The sequence below is a fragment of the Gopherus evgoodei genome, chromosome 4 (genome assembly GCF_007399415.2).
Source record: "Gopherus evgoodei ecotype Sinaloan lineage chromosome 4, rGopEvg1_v1.p, whole genome shotgun sequence".
Lineage (NCBI taxonomy): Eukaryota > Metazoa > Chordata > Testudines > Testudinidae > Gopherus > Gopherus evgoodei.
The window spans coordinates 51,278,072-51,304,102 of record NC_044325.1 but is presented as its reverse complement, the minus strand read 5'-3'; the positions used below and the strand labels follow the sequence as shown (position 1 = coordinate 51,304,102).

General features: G+C 38.5%; 1 protein-coding gene across 3 annotated transcripts in view; it reads left to right on the top strand.

Moving 5' to 3' along the window:
• Positions 1-26,031, top strand: part of AKAP6 (A-kinase anchoring protein 6) — a 404,712-nt gene that overhangs the window by 357,535 nt on the left and 21,146 nt on the right. For all 3 annotated transcript variants that reach the window (XM_030559312.1, XM_030559313.1, XM_030559311.1), the window contains one exon: positions 10,944-11,159. In XM_030559312.1, coding sequence (XP_030415172.1) covers positions 10,944-11,159 — 216 coding nt within the window. The remainder of the gene's footprint in view (positions 1-10,943; positions 11,160-26,031) is intronic.

The window sequence follows — 26,031 nt, the reverse complement described above, 5'->3', positions numbered from 1 at the left end:
AATTTTTGCCTCAATTATACAGGATAGGTTTCCTAGATTTAGTCTTACCTGGGAGTTAATAGAACATCTGCCCATCAGGGAGTATTATTATGGACTATATTAATACCCTTATTCACAGTCAGTAGTAGTTTACTCTACCAGCAATCCCATTTATTTCAATGAGATTATTTGGAGAGTAAAGTCTAATTTAATGTGAGTAAGGATATCAGAATCAGCTCCTCTGTGAGGAACGTTTATTTAAAAAGACCATGCTTTATAGTCTGAAGGACTATTTCATCCCTGATGGTTTCTATTCATTGCATGTTACAAAATACTGCATACCACAAACATGAGATGACAACATAGAAGGGATGGCAGTGTCTGGCAACATATTATTAGAGGAATGAACCTGACATGACATAATGGTGTCTGGAAGCAACAACGGGTAATAAAAAGAACAGGAGTACTTGTGGCACCTTAGATGTCTGTGTGTTCCATTCTATGCATCCGAAGAAGTGAGCTGTAGCTCACGAAAGCTCATGCTGAAATAAATTTGTTAGTCTCTGAGGTGCCACAAGTACTCCTGTTCTTTTTGCGGATACAGACTAACACGGCTGCTACTCTGAAATGGGTAATAAAGTTTCAGTTAGGCAGTGTGACCTCAATCTCAGCACACACATGCTAATGAGATAAGGGATAGTATCTTCACACTTCCACATACAGGAAAATCAGGCCACACCTTTGCCTAATTAAACCTTTCTCCTCCGAGTATAAATGGAAGAAAATAGCTTCTACCTGGCTGTAGAGGAGAAACATTTCACAGCAGACTTTCCCTTTACTGGATCAGAGATCACAGGGAGGAGCACTTCACACTACCTGTTCCCTTTCTCTGTTAAATGAGAAATTGAAAAGAGAAGGTGGCCTCTTTAGCCTGGCTCTTGTTTATTTCTGATTAAAGAAATGGAAGCCTGTGAACTTTGTTAAGGATTGAACTCAGGAAGCCTGGAAAAAAACCTGTATACAAATATGGGCAAGATAAGACATAAAGTTGAGAAAATATTTTCATTGAATTTAATATTCTTTTTATTTTAGATGAACTAATTCTTTGCAATAAGACTAGGAACAGTATTCCAGAAAAGAGTGCTTGTTGTCACTGCATAAACAGATATAGTTGAAAGCACAAGAATATCTCTACCTCTAGTGTTCCTAAGCAAACTCAGACATGGACATCATTTATTAGGAATGGGGATGATGTTATTTCCAAGCAATCTTTTTGTTCACCCAGGTTTAAAGTTGGCTCACCAGTGTGACAAAAAATCCCAAGGAACTATCTTTTCTCTACTCTAGCTGTTTTCATTTTCCCCTTCCTGCCTCCTTGCCTGATCTCAAGTCCCTAAAAAAACTAAATCAGTTTATCTTCTATACACTGCTTTCCCATCTGAAGTTATACCAGGGAGCTCTTCTTGTGTCAGTCTCAAGGGAAGGAAGCACTCAGTGCCTCCTAGAATGTATGAAGACCATTGCAGAGAGACAAGGAAAATATACCAGCCTAGAAGCTCTGAAAGGACTAGGTTAAGGAGGGGAAGGAGTAGGCAGAGTAGCCACATCTGGCTCAGACCTACCTGTTACAGGTATTGGCATACCTTCATGCACTAAAGCTATATAAAAAAAAATTTAATGATGTATATTTAAGTCTCTGGGTAGATACTGGGTTCTAAATGCTATGAGTCATCATAATCCTTTTTCATTAAAGTTGAATGAAACTCAGATATCTAAAACAGTACTCCGAGCAATAGGGAGGTTGTTTTTATCTTAGGTCTGATGCTTGTTGAGATGAGACCTTCATTTCAGTTCAAGTTTTGAATTTAAATTAACTCAAGAACCCAAACCAAAATGCAGCTTAATCCACTGCATTCTTCTCGGTTTCAGAATTTTGAAGATTTTCACCTCAACCTGAAGTTCTTCTCTTGAAACTTGACCCAGGTTTGCTGAAGGTTTTCAAACCATGATGAACTGGTTAGTAAACCTAGCTCAAGTTTCAGATTTGTAATGCCAGGTGAATATAATGTGGTTTTCATGTTTTATTACAAAAGATGTACAAAGCGCTAATATTCATGCCCTGATCTTACCCTTCTGATGCTGTCTCTATTTCTTTAGAATATGTTGCTAAAAATAAACATTTTTCACTACATACTTCAAAATTTCTCCCATTTTCATTGGGAGGATAATCTTCTGAAATGTAAATGCAAAGAGGACAGAAACTGGAAGAGTCTGGACATGCAAACAGTGCCATAGTGGGCAAAATGGCTTCTTCCATCACCTCTCTTTCTCTCCACAAATTATATGGAAATGGCTACCTGGAGCCAATTTAACCTACAAATCAGTGTGTGTTGTGAATAAGTTCTAAAATCTTTTAATGTGAAAATGAATTCTAATTAATGTCTTCTCCTCTCACACACAAGAGAAAAATAAGGCTTCAGAAGACGTGTTTCATACTTTAGTAGCAACGCTACATTTACATCCAACACCATTTTTCTTTTTTTTTTGTTAAAAGTTACCTTTCTGTAATCGCAGACTAGTTTAGACTTTAGATAGCAGCATCTGAACAATAATGGACACTTTAACAGATTATTGCCATAAGTGCATTTTTTATTCCAGGGAGACACTGTAATAGATACCAGCATTTTAGTAATGATAAAAGCAATCTGTAAGCTATTATCGTTTCCTTTAGAGTAACTTAATCTTCATATTGTTTTATATGTCTGGAATGTTAATAGTGTTTTTAATTTAGAAGAAGTATATTACATATTACTAATTACATGTGAATATGAACTAAGTACCAGGCCAGTGAACTATCTTCTTAAAAATAAATATATGTAAAAGTACTTAACCCAGCATAAGGAGTGGAACAAATAAATTAAAGAATGTCATACAGAGATAATAACAGCTTTCATGGAATAAGCCTAAGAGAAGCATCAATTCTAGATTCAGTATTGTGTTTTATTTCATATACTGTACCTCAGGAGACAAGTTGGAAGGAATACAGGTGCTGCTTTTAGTCCCCAAAATGCTGTTTTAATTGTAATTGTTTGCAAATGATTTCAAAACCAATGTCTTTGTGTATCTTTTTATAAGTCAGTGATCAGATTGAATTAAAATTAAACCCAACACACTCAGATATCATGGCAATAATAAATACACACATAGGTAGATTGAACTTACAAAAATGAAATATTTATGCTACAATACTTGGATGGCAGTTAATTTTCTTTCTCTCTCTCAGGAAAAAATATGGAATTAGCATTGGAAATATGGATTTGTTTTAAAGAAATGTTGTGAACAATTTCCAAATTCGTTGTGCAGAAATAATGCACTGATCAGAGAATCCTAGAGAGATGTGTTCAGCATAGCAATTTAGTGGCTTCTAATGCTATTAAAAGTACGGCTTTTAAATAAAGGAAACCAGTTCACTATGGGTGATTATGAAAGAAGTCGTAATCTACTTTAAACTGTCATTCCGTGTTTCTGACTTGCAATTAGATGATATTTCCAAAATGTCAATCTCTGATTCTGTTGTGTCCGTCATCGTAATAAAATGTGACAGCAAAGATATTATATCAATACTTTTTCCATAATTAGCATTAAAGATCTCACAAGGGTGAAGCAGAAAAGTTATACAAAGGTTTTCCAGTGAATGGGCCTGCAGGCAGCGTTATGCCTTTAAAATCTTTTAATATAGCCAAGACTGATGGCAACCAGGAGACAAATCTATGTGCAAACCCCTTTGGAGAGAATAGTTTTGTGGTGTGTGATGTATGTTACATAAATGAGCTTATTAGGACTCTCATCTATTTTATTATTGGTGCCCAATTTAATAGAGGCATTTAAAAAACAATATTTCTGCCTGACTCCTTGAAATGAAGAAGATACATTGATATAATTGAGAGCAAATGATTGCATGTTGTGCCATTTAATCATGTCATTTTTCAATTGCTGTTTTTTGCACTTCACTGCATACTTATAGAATATTTAGCTTCAATATAGATTAAGTCCCACCATTTGCAACTAAGCCGAGATCCTATATTAGGTGACATTTTCTTTTAACCTTGAAATCAGTTAAAACACCCACATTTGCCAGTATTTTCTTTAAAAGATGACAAGTCATCATTCACTTCCAGTCCATGGCATTTTGCTTTTTTTATTTTGAGGAATTACTTACCATTGGTTGTCTTTTTCATTCACTAATAGAAATTCTTATTTTCAATATTCATGCAGTATGCAAAGTTGATTTTAAAACACAAGCTGCAGACAGCAAACAGTAGGAGCCAGCTAGCAGACAGCCACTGTCATTTCATGGAAAGCATTCTGTTGATACGTCCTAATTCCAACTTCCTGTCCCGCCACTGTTTTACATTATTAGTGATATCTGCATAAAAATAAAGGGTCAGACTTTTCATAGTCATTATTCTAGTCGTATGCCAACTCTGTTGAAATCTGTGGCATTACATATGCCTAAAGCAGACATAAAGTGATGAAATAGGCCCACCTTTGTTTTGAAGAGTTCATTTGCTGCTGTTTGTTCGCCACTTGAAAACATGACTCTGACTAGTATGATCATTATACTGAGAGCACCAGCAACGATTTGAGTTAAGGTTGCATAAGAGCTTCCTTTCTCAAATTTTTGGCTGAATTTTACTAGCTTGGACTATGTCTGAATGTTAACTTTAAATAAATAAATAAATACAAACAAATCAAAATAAAAAAAAAGTTTGAGTAACAGTTCAGTCATTTTCCATGATTACACTAGATAGGAAAAAAATATAAAGGGGGGATATAAAGCCTCATGCCTCAGGGCAGAAGGCTGGCAAAAGTTAGGCAGAAGCTTCCACTTTGGGGTAGTTATTTCATAATTGCCCTCAGTGTATTCTTGCACCTTCTTCTGAAGCATCTAATATTGCCCATTGTCAGAAACAGGATACAGGATTAGGACTAGTCTGATTGGGTATGGCAATTCCTTTGTACCTAAAAGTACAAAGAAAATGAAAACATGTAAGTTAGCATCTGTGAGCCCTTCAGACAGCTTCCCTGACTCCAGAGACCTCAGGTATTTTCAATTAGATTGGGTCTTGAATTTTCTGAGATTTCTTTTTTTCACACAATACAATATTCATAAGTATAAAGTCAATCAAACTTTAAACAGGAGAGACAAAAATGACTGAAACACATTAAGACCTCATGCAAACAAATTTCATTATTTACTAAAAGTATGTGGAAAAAATCATCTAATCATTTTGCTACAAAAATCATCTAAATTTTTGTATATGATAATTCAGATTCATGCTATAGAAATACAGTTTTGTGATACTACTATAAGGTGCTATCACAACTGATTGAAAGACCATACTCAGAGAATATTTATCAATGATTGTCTGTAAAACTAAGGGGGGCATATCTTAGTGGGGTCTTGCAGGAGTCAGTCCTGGGTCTGGTACTAGTCAATATTTTCATGAATGACTTGGATAATGGAGTGGAGAGTATACTTATAAAATTTGCAGATAACAGCAAGATGTGAGGGGTTTCAAGGTCTTTGGAGCACAGCAATAGAATTTAAAATGACTTCTGACAAATTGGAGAATTGGTCTGAACTCAACAAAATGAAATTCAACAAAGACAAGCGCAAAGTACTTCACTTAGGAAAAATCAAATGAACAAAATGGGAAATAACTAGCTAGGAGGTAGTACTGCTGAAAAGGATCTAGGGGTTATAGTGGATCACAAATTGAATATGAATCAACAATGTGATGCAGCTGCAAAAAAGGCTAATATTCTGGGGTGAATTAACAAGAATGTTGTATTTAAAACATAGGAGGTAATTGTCCTAGTCTATTCAGCTCTTATGAAGCCTCAGCTGGAGTACTGTGTCCAATTCTAGATACCTCACTTTAGGAAAGATGTGAAATAATTGAAGAGTCCAGAGAACAGGAACAAAAATGTTTTCAAAGGTTTAGAAAACATAATGAGAAAAGGTTAAAAATAACTGGGCATGTTTAATCTTAAAAAAAGAAGACTGAGGGGAGACCTGATAACAGTGTTCAAATATGTTAAAGTCTGTTATAAAGAGGATGATACTCAATTGTTCTCCACGTCCATTGAAGATGAAAGTAATGCGCTTAATCTGCAGCAAGGGAGATTTAGGTTAGATATTAAGAAAAACTTTAACTATAAGGGTAATTAAGTTCTGGAATATGCTTCCAAGGGAGGTTGTGGAATCCCCATCATTGGAGGTTTTTACCAACAGTTTGGACAAACACTTGTCAGAGACGGTCTGGGTTTACATGGTCCTCCCACAGCACACTGGACTGGACATGATGACTTGTTGAGGTCCCTTCCAGCCCTACATTTCTATGATTCTTTGACATGAGAATTTTATCATTTGTGAACAATTTCAGCTTATCAGTTTTGTGCCATTGTCTAGCAATCGCTCTGCTTTAGAGATAAACATTGGGCTAGATTGATGCACTGGTCAATGGCAAAATACACTTCGTATTTAATAGTTTCCTTACTAAATTTCACACTCCATTTTTTGTTTTCTTTTTGGACTTAAAGGAAGACTATCCAGTTGTTGAAAAATATTGCTTAGGACTCAGTTCACCAAGGAACTTAAACATGGCCTAACGTATGTGCATAGTTCCATTGAATTTAAGATGACTCCTCACATGCTTAAAGTTCAGCATATGCTTAAGTACCTTGCAGAATCAGGACCTTAGTAGCCAAGCAGTAGTATTCTACCATGCTGAGTGAGAGTACATGATTCAACCCCTTGTCCCAGAACCATCCTGGGCACTAGGTTCTGCCTAGACAATGCTCTTGGCCCCTGGGTTGGGAACGGTCTTTGATGTCATTCAGCAGTGGCCCTTCCAGATGATTTACAGTGTGGCATTAGCAGGCTCTGAAAGGAGGGAAATCCAGCCGTTTTCAGTAGTCAGGTTGATAGTCACAAAGCACTAAACATAGGGTTATGCTGAGAGAAGAAAGATCTCCAGGGTTCTTCTGTGATGTATAGGAAATATGTTTTAATAAACACTGCATTGTAATATTACCTATATATTCACCAGACATCTCTATCTATATTGCAAAACACAGTTTACCTTACTGGGACAATTTATTCTAGACTTTCAAACAGAGGAGCCTAAAACAAGCCTCCTAATTCTATATATAGGCATCTGCCTGACTTTTTAAACTGCTGAGCACCAAGAGTTTCCACTGAGGGCAATCAGAGCGGTGCAATGTTCAGTGCTTTTGAAAGTCAGACAAGTGCCTAAAAATGGACTTAGGGTTTAAGGTTCATGCACTTCAGACTCCTGTGTCTGAAAATCCTGGTTCTCTTTGCTTTTCTTTTGATAAGTAATGGCTTTGTTGATTATGAGTTTTTTGTAGAGGCTAATATCTCAAAATATAGAGTTATACTACACCTCTACCCCGATACAACGCTGTCCTTGGGAGTCAAAAAATCTTACTGCATTATAAGTGAAACCACATTATACTGAACTTGCTTTGATCTGCTGGAGTGCGCAGCCACTGCCCCCCGAAGCACTGCTTTACCACATTATATCCGAATTCGTGTTATATCGAGCAGCATTATATTGGGGTAGAGGTGTATTTAGAAATGTAAAAGAAATAACTGGTGAAGATTTGTAAATGAGAACTGTCTGTGCACAATCACTGTATTCACAATATTTCACATGACTATTCCAGTTCTATAGTTGCAAAGTATGGATAGGTATGGGACACTATGAGACATCATGTCAAAGGTACAGATAATGATCATTTAGCAGGACACGTAACAGACCATAAATACTACCTTTGGATTCACTGTAGCCTGCCATTGTATATATTGTTTGTGTGCCTTTACCTGATTAAGTCTCCTAGCTCTACACGAGCCATTATAGTCATTCTTTTCCTTGTTAGAAATGAGTGTTTCATCCTCTTTTAATATTAATCATAACAAAACTACCATGGTTGAAGTCTATTGTCACAGCTATGTAAATCAAGAATAGCTTCTGTGAAGTTAATGTTATTGTGCTGGTGGAAAATGATGTAAACAAGAGATGAATTTGGTCCTGTATTTCTGTTTGCAGATAATACAACTTACAGGTCTTATTATAGCCCACATATTTTGGTTTATGAATGGAGTGGCCCTTAGTTTATCATATTATATGAGATTGTAACAGTATTATAGCATCCAACATTTTAGGGGATGCCATCATTAGGTACATCAAAGTAAGAGGATGAGTTAAGGGTGTGGGGCCAGATTCTCAGCTTCAGTAGAGTTTTTTCAGATTTTCACCAGGTTAACTGAGAGCAGAATCTAGCTCATAAAGCCACCATACTGTTCAATTTCTTTGCTGTTGCAGTGTTAAGTAAGACCTTCCACTTTATTTGTACCTAGATTTTTTTTTCTGGTATAATATTAGGCTAATGAACAGCATCAGAAAGGAAATATTTCAGACATTTGAATACATCAAGAGCTGTGCAAGGATGTAGTAATGAATCCTAGGAAAATAAATAAGGGCAAGTTCAGGAAACTTAAGTGAAAATGCAGTACTGGTCTAAATTGAATAATAAAATTCCTGGTCATATTTTGCCATAAATAGTGGTTTGGGAATTTGTCATTCACCTTATTTAAAATTCAGAAATATTAAAGGTACCGAATTCTCTCATTACAGAAATAATGGAATTCCAGCTATCACAGAGTTGGGGTAATTTAAATAGCTATAGAATGCATCATATCAATAAGTGGAACATCTGTATGAAATGTCCACCTGCTGATATACTACTCAGTGTACTTTACAATGAAATGCACTTAATCATTTTAAGATGTCTTCTAATGAAGCCTTATCGGGATTAACATTTTGAACACAAATACTTTTAGGCATTAAAACTCACGCTCTAAATGAGATTGCATTGTCTTGTTTACCCTTGTTGATTAATAAGCAATCTGTTAACTGTTAGAACAATCAAATTGTGCCAGTAGATTAGTAATTCAGCTATGTTTGTGGATATAATCATCATTTCTTTTGAAGGCTTTGAATTAAAAAAAAATCATTTGTACGCTATCAGTAGGCAAAAGAAAGATATATATTTCTAGATATGTGCACCACTGTTTTGCTCCAGTCCTTCGGCTTAGGGTCATTGCACAAGCACAAATGCTTCTGGAGGGCAAATACTGTTTGATGTACATCACTTCTACATAAAGCAATCTAATAATGCAGAAGAGTAACTTACTTTTTATAGAATATTATTGTTTTCTTATTCAAGTTTAGAAGGGGATGTGCAGCTTAATTATCAATATTTTTCACCCATTGGCACTTGTGAGCGGCTCTGAAAGTTGATGAGTTTATTTTACTTTTTAAAAAAAACCAGAAAATTAAAAACAAAATACCTGTCCCATAAGAGAAACAAAAATATTCAAATGATAGTTGAGATTTTCTCATAGGGTCATGTACTTTCATCTGTGGCATCCTGCAGAGGAAAACAGATGTTGGCAAGTTACAATTTAAATTATCTGGGAAAACTCCATGCATGAAATACATTATTGCATACATAGCGTAATGTCATGAGAAGCACAAGTGCCAGTTAGGAATCATATACACCTCTACCTCGATATAACGCTGTCCTCAGGAGCCAAAAAATCTTACCGTGTTATAGGTGAAACCAAGTTATATCGAACTTGATTTAATCTGCCAGAGCATACAGCCCCGCCCCCCTGGAGCGCTGCTTTACCACGTTATATCTGAATTCTTGTTATATTGGGGTAGAGGTGTATTAGATTCACAGAATGCCATGAAAAGGTACATCGTCAAGTGCAAGGCTGAGGACTCTTCCTCATAGATGCCCAGGCTATGTCCCCCCAAACCTCATAGCAATTACTGTAAAAAGACATCATGAGTTAATACAATCCTGATGCAATGTTGAATTTCCATAGAGGGTAGGTGGGTGTGGAGGTGATAACACTTAAAAACCCCATCCATGACCCTATACTGCACAGAAAAGTAGCCAACCATTGTCCTTCAAAATTGGAGAAATGTGTCCCTTAATTGCAGCACAGGAGATGCACTCCTTGTACTATTATCATATGGAGTTACCAGTGCAATTGTGCAGGTTTCTTGAGTATATGCAACATTTCCTCGCCTCAACGGGTATTTGGTAAAAACAAGGCTTGTTCACTGGTTTGAATTGCATGATGAGGCACAAACGGTATTCCTCTGTTGCACTGGATCTGATGAAATACAGTCGTTGCTATTAAATATTTGTAATTTTGAACACAGATATCATTACTATAATATTCCTATTTTAATTTCGGTATGAGAAATACCTTAGGACTGTTATAATCACAAGAAGCATTTGTAAAGATTGTAAAGAGGACCACTGCACTTCCCTGCTGCACATTTTTCCTCGGGAGTATAACATATGGCCCATCATTTCTAATGGCTCTTCTAAGTAATATATTTTTTCTTTCTTTTGATTTTCTAGATCTGCATTGAATTAAACATTGAATTAAACTATGCCATTTTATGAGTAAAGCGTTTGTTTATTTTTCCTGAAAGATTCTTAAAATCCATTTTAAAACCTTGAATGACTAGATGTTGGCGGGATAACTAATTTTCAAAGACATGCCCCAGTGGAATAGGGGTTTGGGGGAATCCTGTACGTGCTGTAAATCGTTCAGCATCATTGAGACAGTTAGCTACATGTGGCATTAATTTGAAGAAGACTTAAAGTAGCTTTGCAGCCTCATTGCCATTATTATTATTATCTGTGAGTGCATCACCAAGCTTTGATATTAAGTATCAAGGAAACATATTGTAAGAAGACTGAACACTACAAAGTATAAACTTAACGGTTAATTTTATACATTTTGTATACTATACTGCACTGACATCTGTCATTTCTCTGTTCTGCAGTCTCTGTGCTGTGAGATCAAACAGAGACGTCGTGGAGTAGCCTCTGTGTTGCGATTATGCCAGCACCTCCTGGATGACCAGGAGACCTGCAATCTGAATGCAGATCACCAGTCTATGCAGCTGATAATTGTAAATCTTGAAAGAAGGTGGGAAGCCATTGTCATGCAAGCTGTCCAGTGGCAAACCAGACTACAAAAGAAGTTGGGAAAAGTCCCGGTGAGTGATGTTTACTTTTAATAGACCTAGTATTGTTTCATTTGTCACATGGAAGACAACATTCCAGTGGATGGAAAACATATTCATTTCACAGTGAATTTTCTGACAGAAGATGCCATTTCTAACCTCCACAGTCAACAAATAAAGCTTTATTTTTCACAAAACATTGTTGGATATGGACATGACTGATTAATAAGACAAACTCATAATATATATGTTCTGTTTGCTGCATTTTTAATCACATGGAATCTCATTCTGTCAAGGACTGGGCACATTCGACTCCTGTTGAAAGCAGTGCAAGTCAAGTTACTCAGAACTTAGTTGGATTGGGCCCATAATTTTTTCTTGAATATGATACTTCATAAAAATTCTGTACACTGTTAATAATGTTTTTAGCACCAGCCTATCATTAAGTGGATTCTTCTCATAGAACACCCTGCCCCAGAGTGCTAATGGTCTCAAAAGATCAACTGATAAAGTGTGTGGGAAAGGGGTATAGCACAAAAGCTGAGGTGATGAATGGCTCACATCTTGATGTTTGCATGTTTTTTTAAAAGATTATGTATCCAAACCTATCCCCATGTGCCCGTCTATCTAGCCATTGATTAGTTGTCTAATTTCTTCTTGGTGTTGCAGAATAAGTGGGACTTAAGGAAGGAAGTGAATGAGGGCATTGACCTTCTGGATTATCATAGAATGGGTACGTCTTTGTAGAAGATGACATGGAAGAAAGTAAAGGAGAGAGTTACTGAAAAAGCAGAGAAACAGAATATCAAGGCCAGCATAAGTGGTGGAGTATGGGGGAAGGAACAAGGCAAAAGGAAGTGCGGATAATGAGAGGTTACACAGGGCTAGGAAGGCAAAGATAAGAATCTGGAACTTGATATGGAGTAGAAGCACAAACCAATGAAAGGGGGGAGAGGTGACATGGTCCCAGTGAAGGACAAAAAAGAGGATTTTAGCAGCTGTGTGTTATATTGGCTTGGGGGGGGGGGAGTATGCATATTAAGGAGGCCAGAGGAGGCTACAGTAAATACCAGCGATAAAAATGATTGAATAAGAGTTCTACCTCTGTGTCCAGAAAAGGTCAGATCTTAAAAATGTAGTGGAGAAAGAAGAGGGAAGACTCCAGGTATGGCTTAAATGTGAAGTGCAAGGGAAGTGGAGGAGTTGGCGCTCATGCTGGTTAATGGAGTGACAGGGAGGATGATTGTGTGTTCAATAGCAAAAGTGAATAAACAAGTGCGGAGGTCTGGGGAGAAAAGATCACAAGTTCAGTTTTGACCATGTTTAGTTTTAGTTGACAGATATTCAGGAAGAGACATCTGAGAGACAACATGAGATATGGAATTAGATAGCGGGAGACAAATAGGGAGTTGAAAGATTAATTTGTGAGTCAGCAGTTTAAAAATGGCCGTTGAAGTTGTCATAAACAGATAGCTAAGGGTTAATGTCTCTTTCACCTGTAAAGGGGTAACACCAATAACCTGAAACACCTGACCAGAGGACCAATCAGGAAACAAGACTTTTTCAAATCTGGGTGGAGGGAAGTTTTGGGTGTGAGTTCTTTGTCCTTTATCTTGTGTCTGTGCCCTCTCGGCTATGAGAGTGATTTTTCTATCTCCTGGCTTTCTAATCTTCTGTTTCCAAGTTGTAAGTACAAAGATAGTAAGACAATAAGGTTTATATTGTTTTCTTTTGTATTTACATGTGTGTAGTTGCTGGAATGTATTAAATTGTATTCATTTTGGATAAGGCTGTTTATTCATTTTTTTCTTTTAAGCAAATGACCCTGTATTTGTCACCTTAATACAGAGAGACCATTTTTATGTCCTTTTCTTTTTTTATATATAAACCTTTCTTTTTAAGACCTGTTGGAGTTTTTCTTTAGTGGGGACTCCAGGGAACTGAGTCTGCAGCTCACCAGGGAATTGGTGGGAGGAAGAAGTCAGGGGGAAATCTCTTTGTGTTAGATTTACTAGCCTGACTTTGCATACCCTCTGGGTGAAGAGGGGGGAAGAGAGATTAGCCCTCTCGGTACTTGTGTTTTCCAGGACTGGAAACAGGGAGGGTGGAGTCCCTCTGTTTAGATTCACGGAGCTTGCTTCTGTATCTCTCTCCAGGAACCCAGGGAGGGAACACCTGGAGGGGGGGAGGGGGAAGGGAGATGGTTTATTCCCCTTTATTGTGAGACTCAAGGAATCTGAGTCTTGGGGTCCCCCATGGAAGGTTTTGGGGAGACCACAGTGAGCTAGGCACTGTATAAATCCCTGGCTGGTGACAGCATTATCAGGTCCAAGCTGGTAACTAAGCTTGGAGGTTTTCATACTAACACCCATATTTTGGACGCTAAGGTCCAGATCTGGGAAAAATGTTATGACAGAAGTCATGTGAGCAGATGTAACCATCCAATAAAGGGATAAAAGGAGCGCCCAAGGGTAGAGCCCTGTTGGACTCCTACAGAAAGCAAAACATAGCAGGAAGAGGACCTGCAAAAGGAGACATTGTTGGAAGGCCAGAGACATAGAAGAACCACCAAGAAAGGACAGTATCACAAAAGTTAAAGAAGGAGAAGATGTTGAGAAGGTAGTCAGGTGTTGAGAAGGAGATCAACTGGGTCAAAAGCAGTAGAGAGGTTGATGAGCTGAAGGCCTCAAGATATAGCAAGGAACAGATAAAATCTCAGTGAGACCAGTTTCAATGGAGTGGAAGGCAAAAACCAAACTGGGGTGTAAGGAACTTGAGGTAGCAGTTGTAGATGGCACACTTAGGCTTAGATATGAGGGGAAGAAGGGAGATGACAATTGAGAAAGCAAATAACCAGTTTACTGATGCTTGAATTTTTAGGAGAACAATCCCAAGAGAGTGAGAGGTTGAGAATAGAAGCAAGGGAGGTCAGCAGCAAAATATGGTTGAGAAAAGGGTGCAAACTGAGGGATTAGAATTGGAGAGTTAGTGATGGGGAAAGGATAATAGCAGAACTTTTTCTTCGGAAAAAATTGGGTTAAGGGTCTATGAGCCCTTCTCTGTTTTTTGCAATGTCTGGTAACTGATCCAACCCTTAGGCAATTTTGGGATTTTTTTATTTTTGTCTTTATGTTTTTAAATGATAACAATAGCTCTAAGAAACCATTACCTAGGGCTGTAGAGTTGGACTGGTTTGTTGGGTGGACCTGCTGTAGAGAAACTAGTTGAAGCGTGGAGCTGCAACAGCAAGAGTGTACAGTAGCTGTTGTCTTGTACCTTGCAGCTTGGAACAAATGCAGTTCTAAAAATTCCTGAAGCTCGGTTGCTGGAGGCTGCTGTAATGGGAGGACAGCTACCAGAGAGAGGCTGACCTGGGTTTCTACTATATTTCACTGAGATGCGAGCTGCCGCAAAGAGGCTAAATGGATTTTTTTTTTCATTCTTAAAACATATAGTTGCTGTAGTAAGTATAGCTGTTCTCTTGTGCCTGGAGCAGGAGCAAGATGCAACTGTGAGAAATCCTGGAGGCTGCTGAATAGAGGTCCAAGCTTTTTCAGAGAGAGCATATTCTCTCCTCTTCCACGTGAACAGCTGCTGTGTGTAAGCTATTTGCTGTTTCGAGCTGCAGTTATTCTAAATAAGCTGCTATGTGCTAATTTGAGTTCGGCACTCCTGTTGCATCAGGAGCAAAGTGAGTCTTGTGGCTCTGTTTGGGATTGGAATCGATTGGGAGCCAAGGTAGAGAGACTGTACAAGTGCTGTGTGTTACTTGATGTCTGGATGCCATGGAACTTCACAAGCTGCACACTTCTTTGTTCCCACTTTGCCTGGGGGAAGCAGAACTTGTGTGCTATACTGAGTTGTCTGCAACTAGGTAGGGGTCATACCGTCCTCTCTGCTGAGAAATGGCAGATATTAAGAACTATCAGGATGCTGATTTAATTTTCATTTAGGGCAGTATTTTTGTTTCGGAGTGTGTTGTTGTGGATTTGTTTATAATACGATTGTATAAACATAGCAGTATCCACAGATTTCTGAGGTTGATAAAACCATTTGAATTCTCAGCACTGAAAGATGCACCAACCTCAGTAGAATTCTGGGTTCTTACACTTCCACAGTCCTGAGTTGGCATGCTATAGCTTTTCCTTTCACTCAGTTCCTGTGTAGTCATTTCTTGGGATGGTCCCAAGATTGCTTCCTCTGCTTCCCCATCTCTCTGCACTTGATGGTGTGCCAGTCTTGGCACGTAAACAGTATCCCCTGGTAACAAGTCTTTATTTGAGGTTGCCCACAGTATACTGTAATTTATGAAAACAAATGAGATGGTTTATACCTCCGATGGCATCTGACTTTCTGACAGTAAATAAGACAGCTGATTATGTTGCCATACAGAGGTGCAGGAGTTGCTTCCATCTTCCATTCTCCTCCTAATTTGTATACCAGAATTTTCCTTTATCTTTTTACTCTTCCTTGTTATCCTCAGTTACTTCTTATTTTGATTGCTTGTCCCCTTCTGAAAGCTATGTTGGAGTTATCTACAAAGGGTTTGTAGGTTTCTTTCAAATTTATTTTATTTCTTGATGCCTTAAAAAAATCTTTGTTGAATTTGTCATTATCCTTGCAATAGCCTGCCTCACAAACCTAGACATAACAAAGAGGTATTCTTATGTAACACAAACACCAAAGTCTGGCAAAAAATGTCCCTCTCGTGATGCAGAAGTTACATCTAGTAAGTAGCATTATAATTCAGAATCACTCATAAGGGCAAAAAAGAGGCTAGGTTAAACAGGCTAGGTAAAATAATGATTTAATTTAAAAACAATAAGTGATTCATTGGTCTTTTGGCTGAAGAATTTAACTGGGAGTTGGGAGACCTGGGATTAGGTTTGGAAGATAAAATAAAAAAAGCAAGTTAAAAATCACTTAGAAAAGTTAGATGCCTGCAAGTCACCAGGGTCTGATGAAATGCATCCTAGAATACTCAGAGTTAATAGAGGAGGTATCTGATCCTCTAGCTATTATCTTTGGAAAGTCATGGGAGATGGGAGAGATTCCAGAAGACTGGAAAAGGGCAAATATAGTGCCCATCAATAAAAAGGGAAATAAAAACAACCCAGGAAACTACAGACCAGTTAGTTTAACTTCTGTGCCAGGGAAGATAATGGAGCAAGTAATTAAAGAAATCATCTGCAAACACTTGGAAGGTGGTACGGTGATAGGGAATAGCCAGCATGGATTTGTAAAGAACAAATCGTGTCAAACCAATCTGATAGCTTTCTTTGATAGGATAACGAGTCTTGTGGATAAGGGAGAAGCGGTGGATATGGTATACCTAGACGTTAGTAAGGCATTTGATACGGTCTCGCATGATATCCTTATCGATAAACTGGCAAATACAATTTAGACGGGGCTACTATAAGGTGGGTGCATAACTGGCTGGATAACCGTACTCAGAGAGTAGTTATTAATGGCTCCCAATCCTGCTGGAAAGGTATAACAAGTCGGGTTCCGCAGGAGTCTGTTTTGGGACCGGCTCTGTTCAATATCTTCATCAACGACTTAGATGTTGGCATAGAAAGTACGCTTATTAAGTTTGCAGACGATACCAAACTGGGAGGGATTGCAACTGCTTTGGAGGACAGGATCAAAATTCAAAATGATCTGGACAAATTGGAGAAACGGTCTGAGGTAAACCGGATGAAGTTCAATAAAGACAAATGCAAAGTGCTCCACTTAGGAAGGAACAATCAGTTTCACACATACAGACTGGGAAGAGATTGTCTAGGAAGGAGTATGGCAGAAAGAGATCTAGGGGTCATAGTGGACCACAAGCTAAATATGAGTCAACAGTGTGATACTGTTGCAAAAATAGCAAACGTGATTCTGGGATGCATTAACAGGTGTGTTGTAAACAAGACACGAGAAGTCATTCTTCCGCTCGACTCTGCGCTGGTTAGGCCTCAACTGGAGTATTGTGTCCAGTTCTGGGCACCGCATTTCAAGAAAGATGTGGAGAAATTGGAGAGGGTCCAGAGAAGAGCAACAAGAATGATTCAAGGTCTTGAAAACATGACCTATGAAGGAAGGCTGAAAGAATTGGGTTTATTTAGTTTGGAAAAGAGAAGACTGAGAGGGGACATGATAGCAGTTTTCAGGTATCTAAAAGGGTGTCATCAGGAGGAGGGAGAAGATTTGTTCACCTTAGCCTCTAATGATAGAACAAGAAGCAATGGGCTTAAACTGCAGCAAGGGAGATTTCAGTTGGACATTGGGAAAAAGTTCCTAACTGTCAGGATAGTTAAACACTGGAATAAATTGCCTAGGGAGGTTGTGGAATCTCCAACTCTGGAGATATTTAAGAGTAGGTTAGATAAATGTCTATCAGGGATGGTCTAGACAGTATTTGGTCCTGCCATGAGGGCAGGGGACTGGACTCGATGATCTCTCGAGGTCTCTTCCAGTCCTAGAGTCTATGAATCTATGAACTACCGTGTGGTTTGACAGGACTCTTTATCTGTGCTTCAGTTTCCTCATGTGTAAAATGGGAATAATAATTTCCTACCTCACAGGGATGTTGCGATGCTTAAGCCACTGGCATTTTTAAAGCACTTTGAGATCTTTGCATTTAACTTAATCTAGCTGGAAATACAGCCGTAATAAGATCTAATCACACTCTAGACCTCACAACATCACCCCCAATCTCTAACAGCTGTCTTTCAGTTAGCCAGTGCTGGAATATAAAGTGTAAAGTCCTATTTTTTAATTAAGCAAAAAGTGTTTGTGAATGATTCAGAATGTGAGCCCTATTTATATATGGTGCATCACTGCAAGATTCCCTATGCTAATGTGCCTCCTCCCAGTTCAGAAAGGACCACCACTTGGTATAAGAGAATTTAGTCCACCATTATCATTCAGTCCTTGGTCTTTGTACTGAGGCTGCCAACAGGACTGCCAAATAGCACCAGTTATATGCACTAATATTTGAACAATTTTCTTTTCTCTTTTTTTCAATAGATCCTTCTTTTTGTTAGTCACCACCCCACTTTTATTGTCTTTTACAGTTATCGTCTCCTAATTCTTAGTTTCAGAACCACACAAATGGCACATAATATACACTGAAAGAGACCTTACTCGCAGCTTTCTTGGACAGAGAGACACTTGTGAAAACACTAAATAGCTGTAAGAAGTTGTGTTGAGGTTAGCTGAGGGTGGGAGCACAAAGATTGCTTACTGCTACCTTTGTGTTACCCTGATCCTGTTGCCACCCAGGGCTATCCCCAGCATGACTTGCACCGATGGCTTCAGTAGGTCATTCCAGTAGCTACCAATAGCCAGGTGTAGAGATGCCCTAGCCACATGCCTCCTGGATTTCCCCCTTACGCTATTGGCCACAATGGGGTTAGTATGAAAGTACACTACCCACACAAGCAGAAACTTTTGCCAGCCAGTTTGGCTGCCATTGCAGCTGTTTTACACTGCTGGAGTAGCACAAAGTACATGTAGTGCTGCCAAGGACTGGGGTCCAAATCTATATTTTCAAATTGTTATTCTCCAAAGTTTGCACCTCCCATACCGTCTTTCCCAGTTCCTGGAGAAGCTGCTCATTCCATAAGCAGAGCTCCCACAGATGTCAAGTACTCTGCTCATGCAATAAGTGCAGAATTCTGATCAGTTTTATGCAGAAATTCCCAATTTCTTTTCTCAATCAACAGAGATTGCTAATTATTGAGGGGGCAGTATTAATCAGACTCATAAAATAGATGTTTTCAGTCAAGATAATTTGTGTTCAGAATGCTTAATTTTCAAACTGCCCTGTAATTCCTCTGAAATATTCCTTCTCTGAGTATTTGTATGGTGTTAATGTCCACTTCTGTGCCTCATGCAAATTTTTTTTTATCTCCTGAGTCATCCTGTATGTACACTGCACTATATGTCCAGAAGAAGCCCCATGTGTATTGGCTCTGAAAGTATGCTGTACATCCAGCCACATAATTGAAAATAATAAGGCCACAATAAATGGGATGGCCTTGGGGTATAACACCCAAGGGATTCAATTGGTGTCGCTTTGCATCAATGTCCATGCGTCATGGTAATTGAGGTAACATAACCAATTACCACATTTTAATTAGAGTTGTAAGGACTTGGGAAAATCTGTAATGGTGAGACAGCTCACTTTAAAAAAAAAATAAAAAGGTTTCTTTCGCTCTCTTTTCCATGGGCTTGTTTCTTGGATGCTTATTTCTTAGGAGGAGAAGACGGTTCTTAATGTGCTGTTTGGGATTTTTCCCAGCCTCCTCTTTGAATCTTTATAATTCACTTTGAAAACAAAACGTTAACTTCTACATGGCTGCTGAGCTGATATCCTCATTCCTTTCCTCTTTTCGCCTGCCTCTCTGGCACATTTGGGAAAAGAAAACTGTTTTTTAAAATGCTGAGGTCAGAGCTAAATTAAATCTCCCCCTCACTTTTTCTGTGTCCTTTTCATTGATATATTAAAAAAAAAAAAAAGTAATGGACTGATACTTGTTCTAAACTCCAGAGATAACAAATGTATTAGTTATTGCTCCATTACTTTGTTAGGTAGCACCACTAAACAAAAACTTACTCAACTGAAAGAGTTTAATTAAGCCATTATTTTTGTAAGGTTGGAGATAGCTGAAAAAAAGCTTGTGTAAAGTTTAGAAGTGCTCCATAAGGGTCTGATCCTATGGGGTGCTGAAAATCCTCAGCTTTCCCATTATCTTAATTGGTGAGGAGAACATTCATCACCCTGTACAAAGTGCTCTTCTGCTTTACATAATCAAGCCCTATCAAAGTCATTATTTAATTCCTTATATTTACTAGAAGAGAGTACACTAATACAGCATTCAGCTTGTTTCACAAAAAGACACCACATTCCTATTCATTTCCTCATGTCACCATCATGTTTTTCAAATCATCAGGTCAGAACCACTGGTGTCAAAATTTGAAATTCCTGTTGTGTTGGGTGGCAGCTTTTTAAAATGAACGTTTTGTGATTTTAGACTCAGTGACAGGTGCTAGTCTATTTGATCTCTGTAGGGCTTCTGAAAGAGACCCACCTGAGAAACACTACTGGCTTCCCTCTAGATGGAAAAGAAAAGAACCACAGTGAAGAAAATGTCAGCTAAACTGACTGTGAAAACAGGTGCCAAGCTTGACTGTCTTGGTAGCTGAAGTACTATATTTATTGACAGAATTAGCAGTGGCACTTTCATGCTCTTCAAAACCACACCCCTCCACAAACAAGATACCTGGCCATCTGGAGGATCTTCCTGTATGATCCAGAGGAAAGCTGAGGTTACTTCTCCTTGAAATCCTTTGATCTGTCTGCCAAGGGTGTCAATCAGTGCCAAATGTAGTGGTGGTTTTGTGAGGTAGACACCAATAAACCAAACTCATCAAATCATTTCGGATAGTTCTGCAACCAGTCAGATGTAAAAGACTTTCAGTCACTACCAACCTGACCCCAGTTTTGACCAACACTCTAGAGGTGAGACACTCCATATCACACTGCCAACCCTTTTAGCCATTTAAGTTTTTAACAAATCTAAGTGTGGCAAAAAACATCACAAGGCTAATGGTCACATTCAAGCTGAAATATGAATTAAGTTTAACAGGAAAATGCCAGTCAGCTGAGGGAGCTCTAAAAGGAGATCATCTGAGCTCACTGCCAGTAGGTCTGATCATTTGCTGTGGCTCTGATTTGAAACATGCAATTTGGCACATTTTAGTTTAAGCGAAGTTCATTTTGAAGTCAGGGATGGGAGGAACAAGCCCCAGGCCGGACTAGGCAAGAAGGTGATATTTGTGTGTTCAGGGGATAGGCGCTAAAGCCAGCATCACTTTGCACATTGCCAGCAGTATCAGGCCTGGCGGGAATAAAAGGAAAAGGAGCATGCTCCCAGACTAGTTTACCCTTTGGCCTGAGGCAGAGAAGATTTGGGAGTAGGCTGAGCAGTCAAGCCTGGGGAGAAGCCATGGACTAGATTTTGTTGCTCATTTATTTGATTTTAAAAGTCAAGCTCTAAGAAGGAGGGTGAGATTTGCCCATGCATTGTTTGTGTGGACTGGGGCTTAGAGTAGGTAAGAGGTACCTGCTTAGTCAGTGATACCATTCATAGCTGAACATAGATTTGTAAGGGTGTGTTATAAGCCTTGGTGTCATCACCTGCCTTGTAGGTGGGATATTTCCTGTGCTGTGGAGCAATAGTTGGCGCCGGGTTGTTAGGGTTGGCTGGGACATGCAGCCCAGCTTTTGCCAAGTCCAGTTCATGCTTTCTCTGTTTTTCCTTCTCTTCATCTTCTTTTTGTTGTTTTTCCATTTCTCGGCGGTGGGCCAACTCTTCCTCTGCTTGTTTCCTTCGGTAGGCCACCTCTTCTTCTTCTAGTTTTCTTTTATGTGCTGCCTCTAAGGCTGCCTGTTCTCTTTGGTAGGCTGCCTGTTCTCTTTGGTAGGCGGCCTCTCTGATCTGTTCTTCTCTTTCTTTCATTTCCATTTGTCGCCTGTGTTCAGCGTCTTTGAATTGCTCTTCGGCCTCAATTTTTGCCTTAGAAGTCATGATTCCTGTTTTCTTGTGTTGGGGTGCCCTCCGGTGTTTCTCTTCTGAACTGCAGGCTCTCTGTTGCCTCCTGAAGTCTGCCTAGCAACAGTGCCTTTAGCTAATCTTCAATGTTAAGTAAACCTGAAAAACCACTTTATTTGCATTCATATAGTGCTGGTATGACTCTCAATGGGAGCGCTATTGTGTGACAAAAGACCCGTGATAGTCCTTAACGACTTCTTGCTTAACATGCAAGCCACAAACTGCCAGAGAGAGCAGAAAAAAAAAATTCTCTCTGGTTCCCTTTTAAAACCAACTGTTTCTCTCTGCTAAAAAGCCCTTAGCAGAGAAAAGAAAAATATAATATTCCTACTGGCTTCTGGATTCTGTCTAGATCCCACCGCTGCCACCATGTTATAACCTTAGTCCCAGATTTGGACCTTAGCGTCCAAAATATGGGGGTTAGCATGAAAACCTCCAAGCTTAGTTACCAGCTTGGACCTGGTACTTGCTGCCACCACCCAAAAATTTAGAGTGTTTTGGGGCACTCTGGTCCCCCTGAAGAACCTTCCCTGGGGACCCCAAGACCCAAATCCCTTGAGTCTCACAACAAAGGGAAATAATCCTTTTTTCCCTTCCCCCCTCCAGGTACTCCTGGAGAGATACCCAGACACAAGCTCTGTGAAACTACACAGAGTGGCTTCCCCTCTCTGTTCCAAGTCCTGGAACAAAAAGTACTTTCCTCTTCACCCAGAGGGAATGCAAAATCAGGCTAGCCAATTCAACACACACACAGATCTCCCCGATCTCTTCCTCCCACCAATTCCCTGGTGAGTACAGACTCAATTTCCCTGAAGTAAAGAAAAACTCCAACAGGTCTTAAAAGAAAGTTTTATATAAAAAAGAAAGAAAAAATACAAATGTTCTCTCTGTATTAAGATGATACAATACAGGGTCAATTGCTTAAAAGAATATTGAATAAACAGCCTTATTCAAAAAGAATACAAATCAAAGCACTCCAGCACTTATATTCATGCAAATACCAAAGAAAAGAAACCATATAACTTACTATCTGATCTCTTTGTCCTTACACTTAGAAACAGAAGACTAGAAAGTAGAAACTACTTCTCCAAAGCTCAGAGACAGCAGGCAGAGAAAAACAAAGACCCCAGACACACAATTCCCTCCACCCAAAGTTGAAAAAATCCGGTTTCCTGATTGGTTCTCTGGTCAGGTGTTTCAGGTGAAAGAGACATTAACCCTTAGCTATCTGTTTATGACAGGGTGGTTTCTTTTTTATTATTTTGTCTGTTTCTCTGTTGTATTCATGAAAGAGAGGAGCAGAATTGACTGCCATGGGGACTGCAGTCCTCTCTCCATGCACTGAAGAGATGCAGCATAAGCAATGGTGGTGTAAGCTTATCTACGCTGCCTCTCACCAGTACAGCTCTCCATTAATCTAGAAGGATAACTGCTAGGGTTAAGATAATACGTCATGCCCTTTAAGACCTTTTCTCTCTGTTAAAACTACCAAAAGAGGCAGCATGTATTGCTGATTGTGGTTGTGTGGAGTATGATATGGATTCCAGTGGATTGAAACCAAGAAGTACATTTCTCATAGGCCACTGAACAGCCATCAAATACAGTAGTAACAAATTTCAGTGACTACTCACCTCAGCTGGATTGAAAATAATGATCAAGAAGTGAAAGTCTCTCTGACCTATTACAAAGCCCCTGACACATCTAGCCTTCCACCCTCACCACAGTATCTGGCCAAATCTGTGGAACATCATTTGAAAGTTGCTTACTTCAGTGAACATGAGCACAGAAAGATGAATGAAATTAAATTAAAAGAGTTATTTTAACAAGAAAATCAATTGCTGCAAATACTTAAAAATCAAGGAAGAGAATGTGGGGTAATTTTTTCTATTTCTTGATACAGCGCACACTTTTCCGTGAAGTATTTGAAAGCTACCCAGTTTTTAACCTTAGAAACTGGCTTTCTTTGTAAGAGTGGTAATGTTTACTTCAGGCTGGTCATGTTTGTAAAGAAAACATTCTATATGCAAAATAAATCACACATACATACATTTTCCAGTATATTTTAAATTAAAACTTAGATGCCTGTTCTTGCATTCACTGCTCAGTGTACCACTTACTACTGTCAGTACTTGACTTTATTCAGAGTGGTCAAGGCAGCAAGTGCCATGCAATTGGTAAAGTTTTGCAGTATCGGACCTTTCGTGCTATGTTGTTTTAAACCATATTGCAAGTTAGAATGGGGTAAAAAATGGTATATCTGCATTAGTGTCCTTCAGTCACTCTCATGAGCAGTTTTCAGTAATCTATTTCATGGACTGAAGAGCCTTCTATTTTCATCATATGTACTATGAAGTCATTTTCTCATATAACATATATGTATATATGAGAAAAACTTTGTGGTGTAGTGAGGCTTAAAGTTTTTTTATCCTGATATTAAGATTTCGATATTTCTTACAAATGGTAAAGCCACAATGAGTTATAATAATTCCAAATGTGTCTCAATAAGATTTGTACGTTGAACAACATCATCAATGTTGCATATGCCACCTATTTTACAGAAAAGGGTTTGTAAGTTTCTTTCAGGAGTGGCTTGGAAAAGAGACGGCTAAAGGGATATATGATTGAGGTCTATAAAATCATGACTTGTGTAGAGAAAGTAGATAAGGAAGTGTTGTTTACTACTTCTCATAACACAAGAACTAGGGGTCACCAAATGAAATTAATAGGCAGCAGGTTTAAAACAAATAAAAAGAAGTATTTCTTCACACAATGCAAAATCAACCTGTGGAACTCCTTGCCAGAGGATGTTGTGAAGGCCAGGATCATAACAGTGTTCAAAAAAGAAATAGATAAATTTATGGAGGCTATTAGCCAGGATGGGCAGGAATGGTGTCCCTAGCCTCTGTTTGTCAGAAGCTGGGAATGAATGACAGGGGATGGATCACTTGATGATTACCTGTTCTGTTCATTCTCTCTGGGGCACTGTCCACTGTTGAAAGACAGGATACAGGGCCCCAATCCTGCAATGAGTGCCATGAGGGTAGGATCTCAGCTTATGTTTTAATATTCTCCTTGAAGAGTAAATAAGGAAAAGATTTTTAAAAAGAGGGAAGGAATCCTTTTTTCTAGTGGTCTGCATAGTAATTACTTCTACCTTAAAAGTTCCTGTAGTTTTGGATTTTAAGACTCTGATTCTGCAAATACATGTGCATAAGTGTTTGCAGGATGTGTGGAAGTATTTGCATGATTGGGCCCTTAACATTCAATATTGTAGGACCTTTTAGAAGCTACATATCCTTCTAACACACATGCTTGCAGGATCAGGGCCTAGATCTGTAATATTTTTATATATACAAAAGCAATTTTAAGGAACTTAAGAGTTTTTTAAATGTTAGTTATTTTGTTTCTCTGTCTCAGAGATCTGTATATTTGGATATATGATAGGGAAGACTGACTTTACCAGTGGAGAAATATGAAAAATTGTGCCCCTTTTTTAAACTGTTTAAAACATTTCCTATGTGTTTTTCTGTAAAATGAGGCATATACCAAAATTTATATAAAATATAAATGTACACCTTTATGTCAATATTTATGCATAAATATACATGCATATATATAAAATAGTAAAATGTAAATCATCAAAAGTAAGTAATGATGTGCTGAATTTTGTTTCTCTTTATCTATATGACATTTGTGTCATCACTGTAGCTCTAATCCATATTCAGGTCTTCATGTTGGTGTGCAGTAATATGTAAATTTCCTAGCCAGCTGCGTTAAGCAGTGTTTGTTTATTCTATTTCTTTTGGCACTGCATATAACTGAACATGTGCCAAAAATGTGGCTGCTTCAGGGAACACTATTCGGGTAGAAGGAAGTTTTGAAAGGAAGCACACATCGTAAGTCTTTACTCTGTGAAAGAGCAAAATCAAAAAGTTTCTGTTCACAAAAATATCTGTATTAAGAATGGAAAATAATGTGTTTGTTAAGGTATAATGAACAAATGGAATCACTTTAGAATGCTCTGTTTACATTGGCTTTGTAAACAAGAATACAATACTGAGAGGTTGGTGAATTTTGTAGTCAGAAAGACTGGCCAAGATTAGTGAAAGATGAAAGTTGGAAGTTTAAAATAAATTAGTTTAACATGATATCCTAATCTCTCAACACACAGCATTTAGCGGCATTTAAATGTAGACAGCTGTGGCATTTAAGTGTTAAAAAAAATTGCATTAATGATGCATAGAGCTATTTACTTATGCTGGCAGTCCTTTCAGTCTTCCAGTCTGACACTTCCTTTTTTA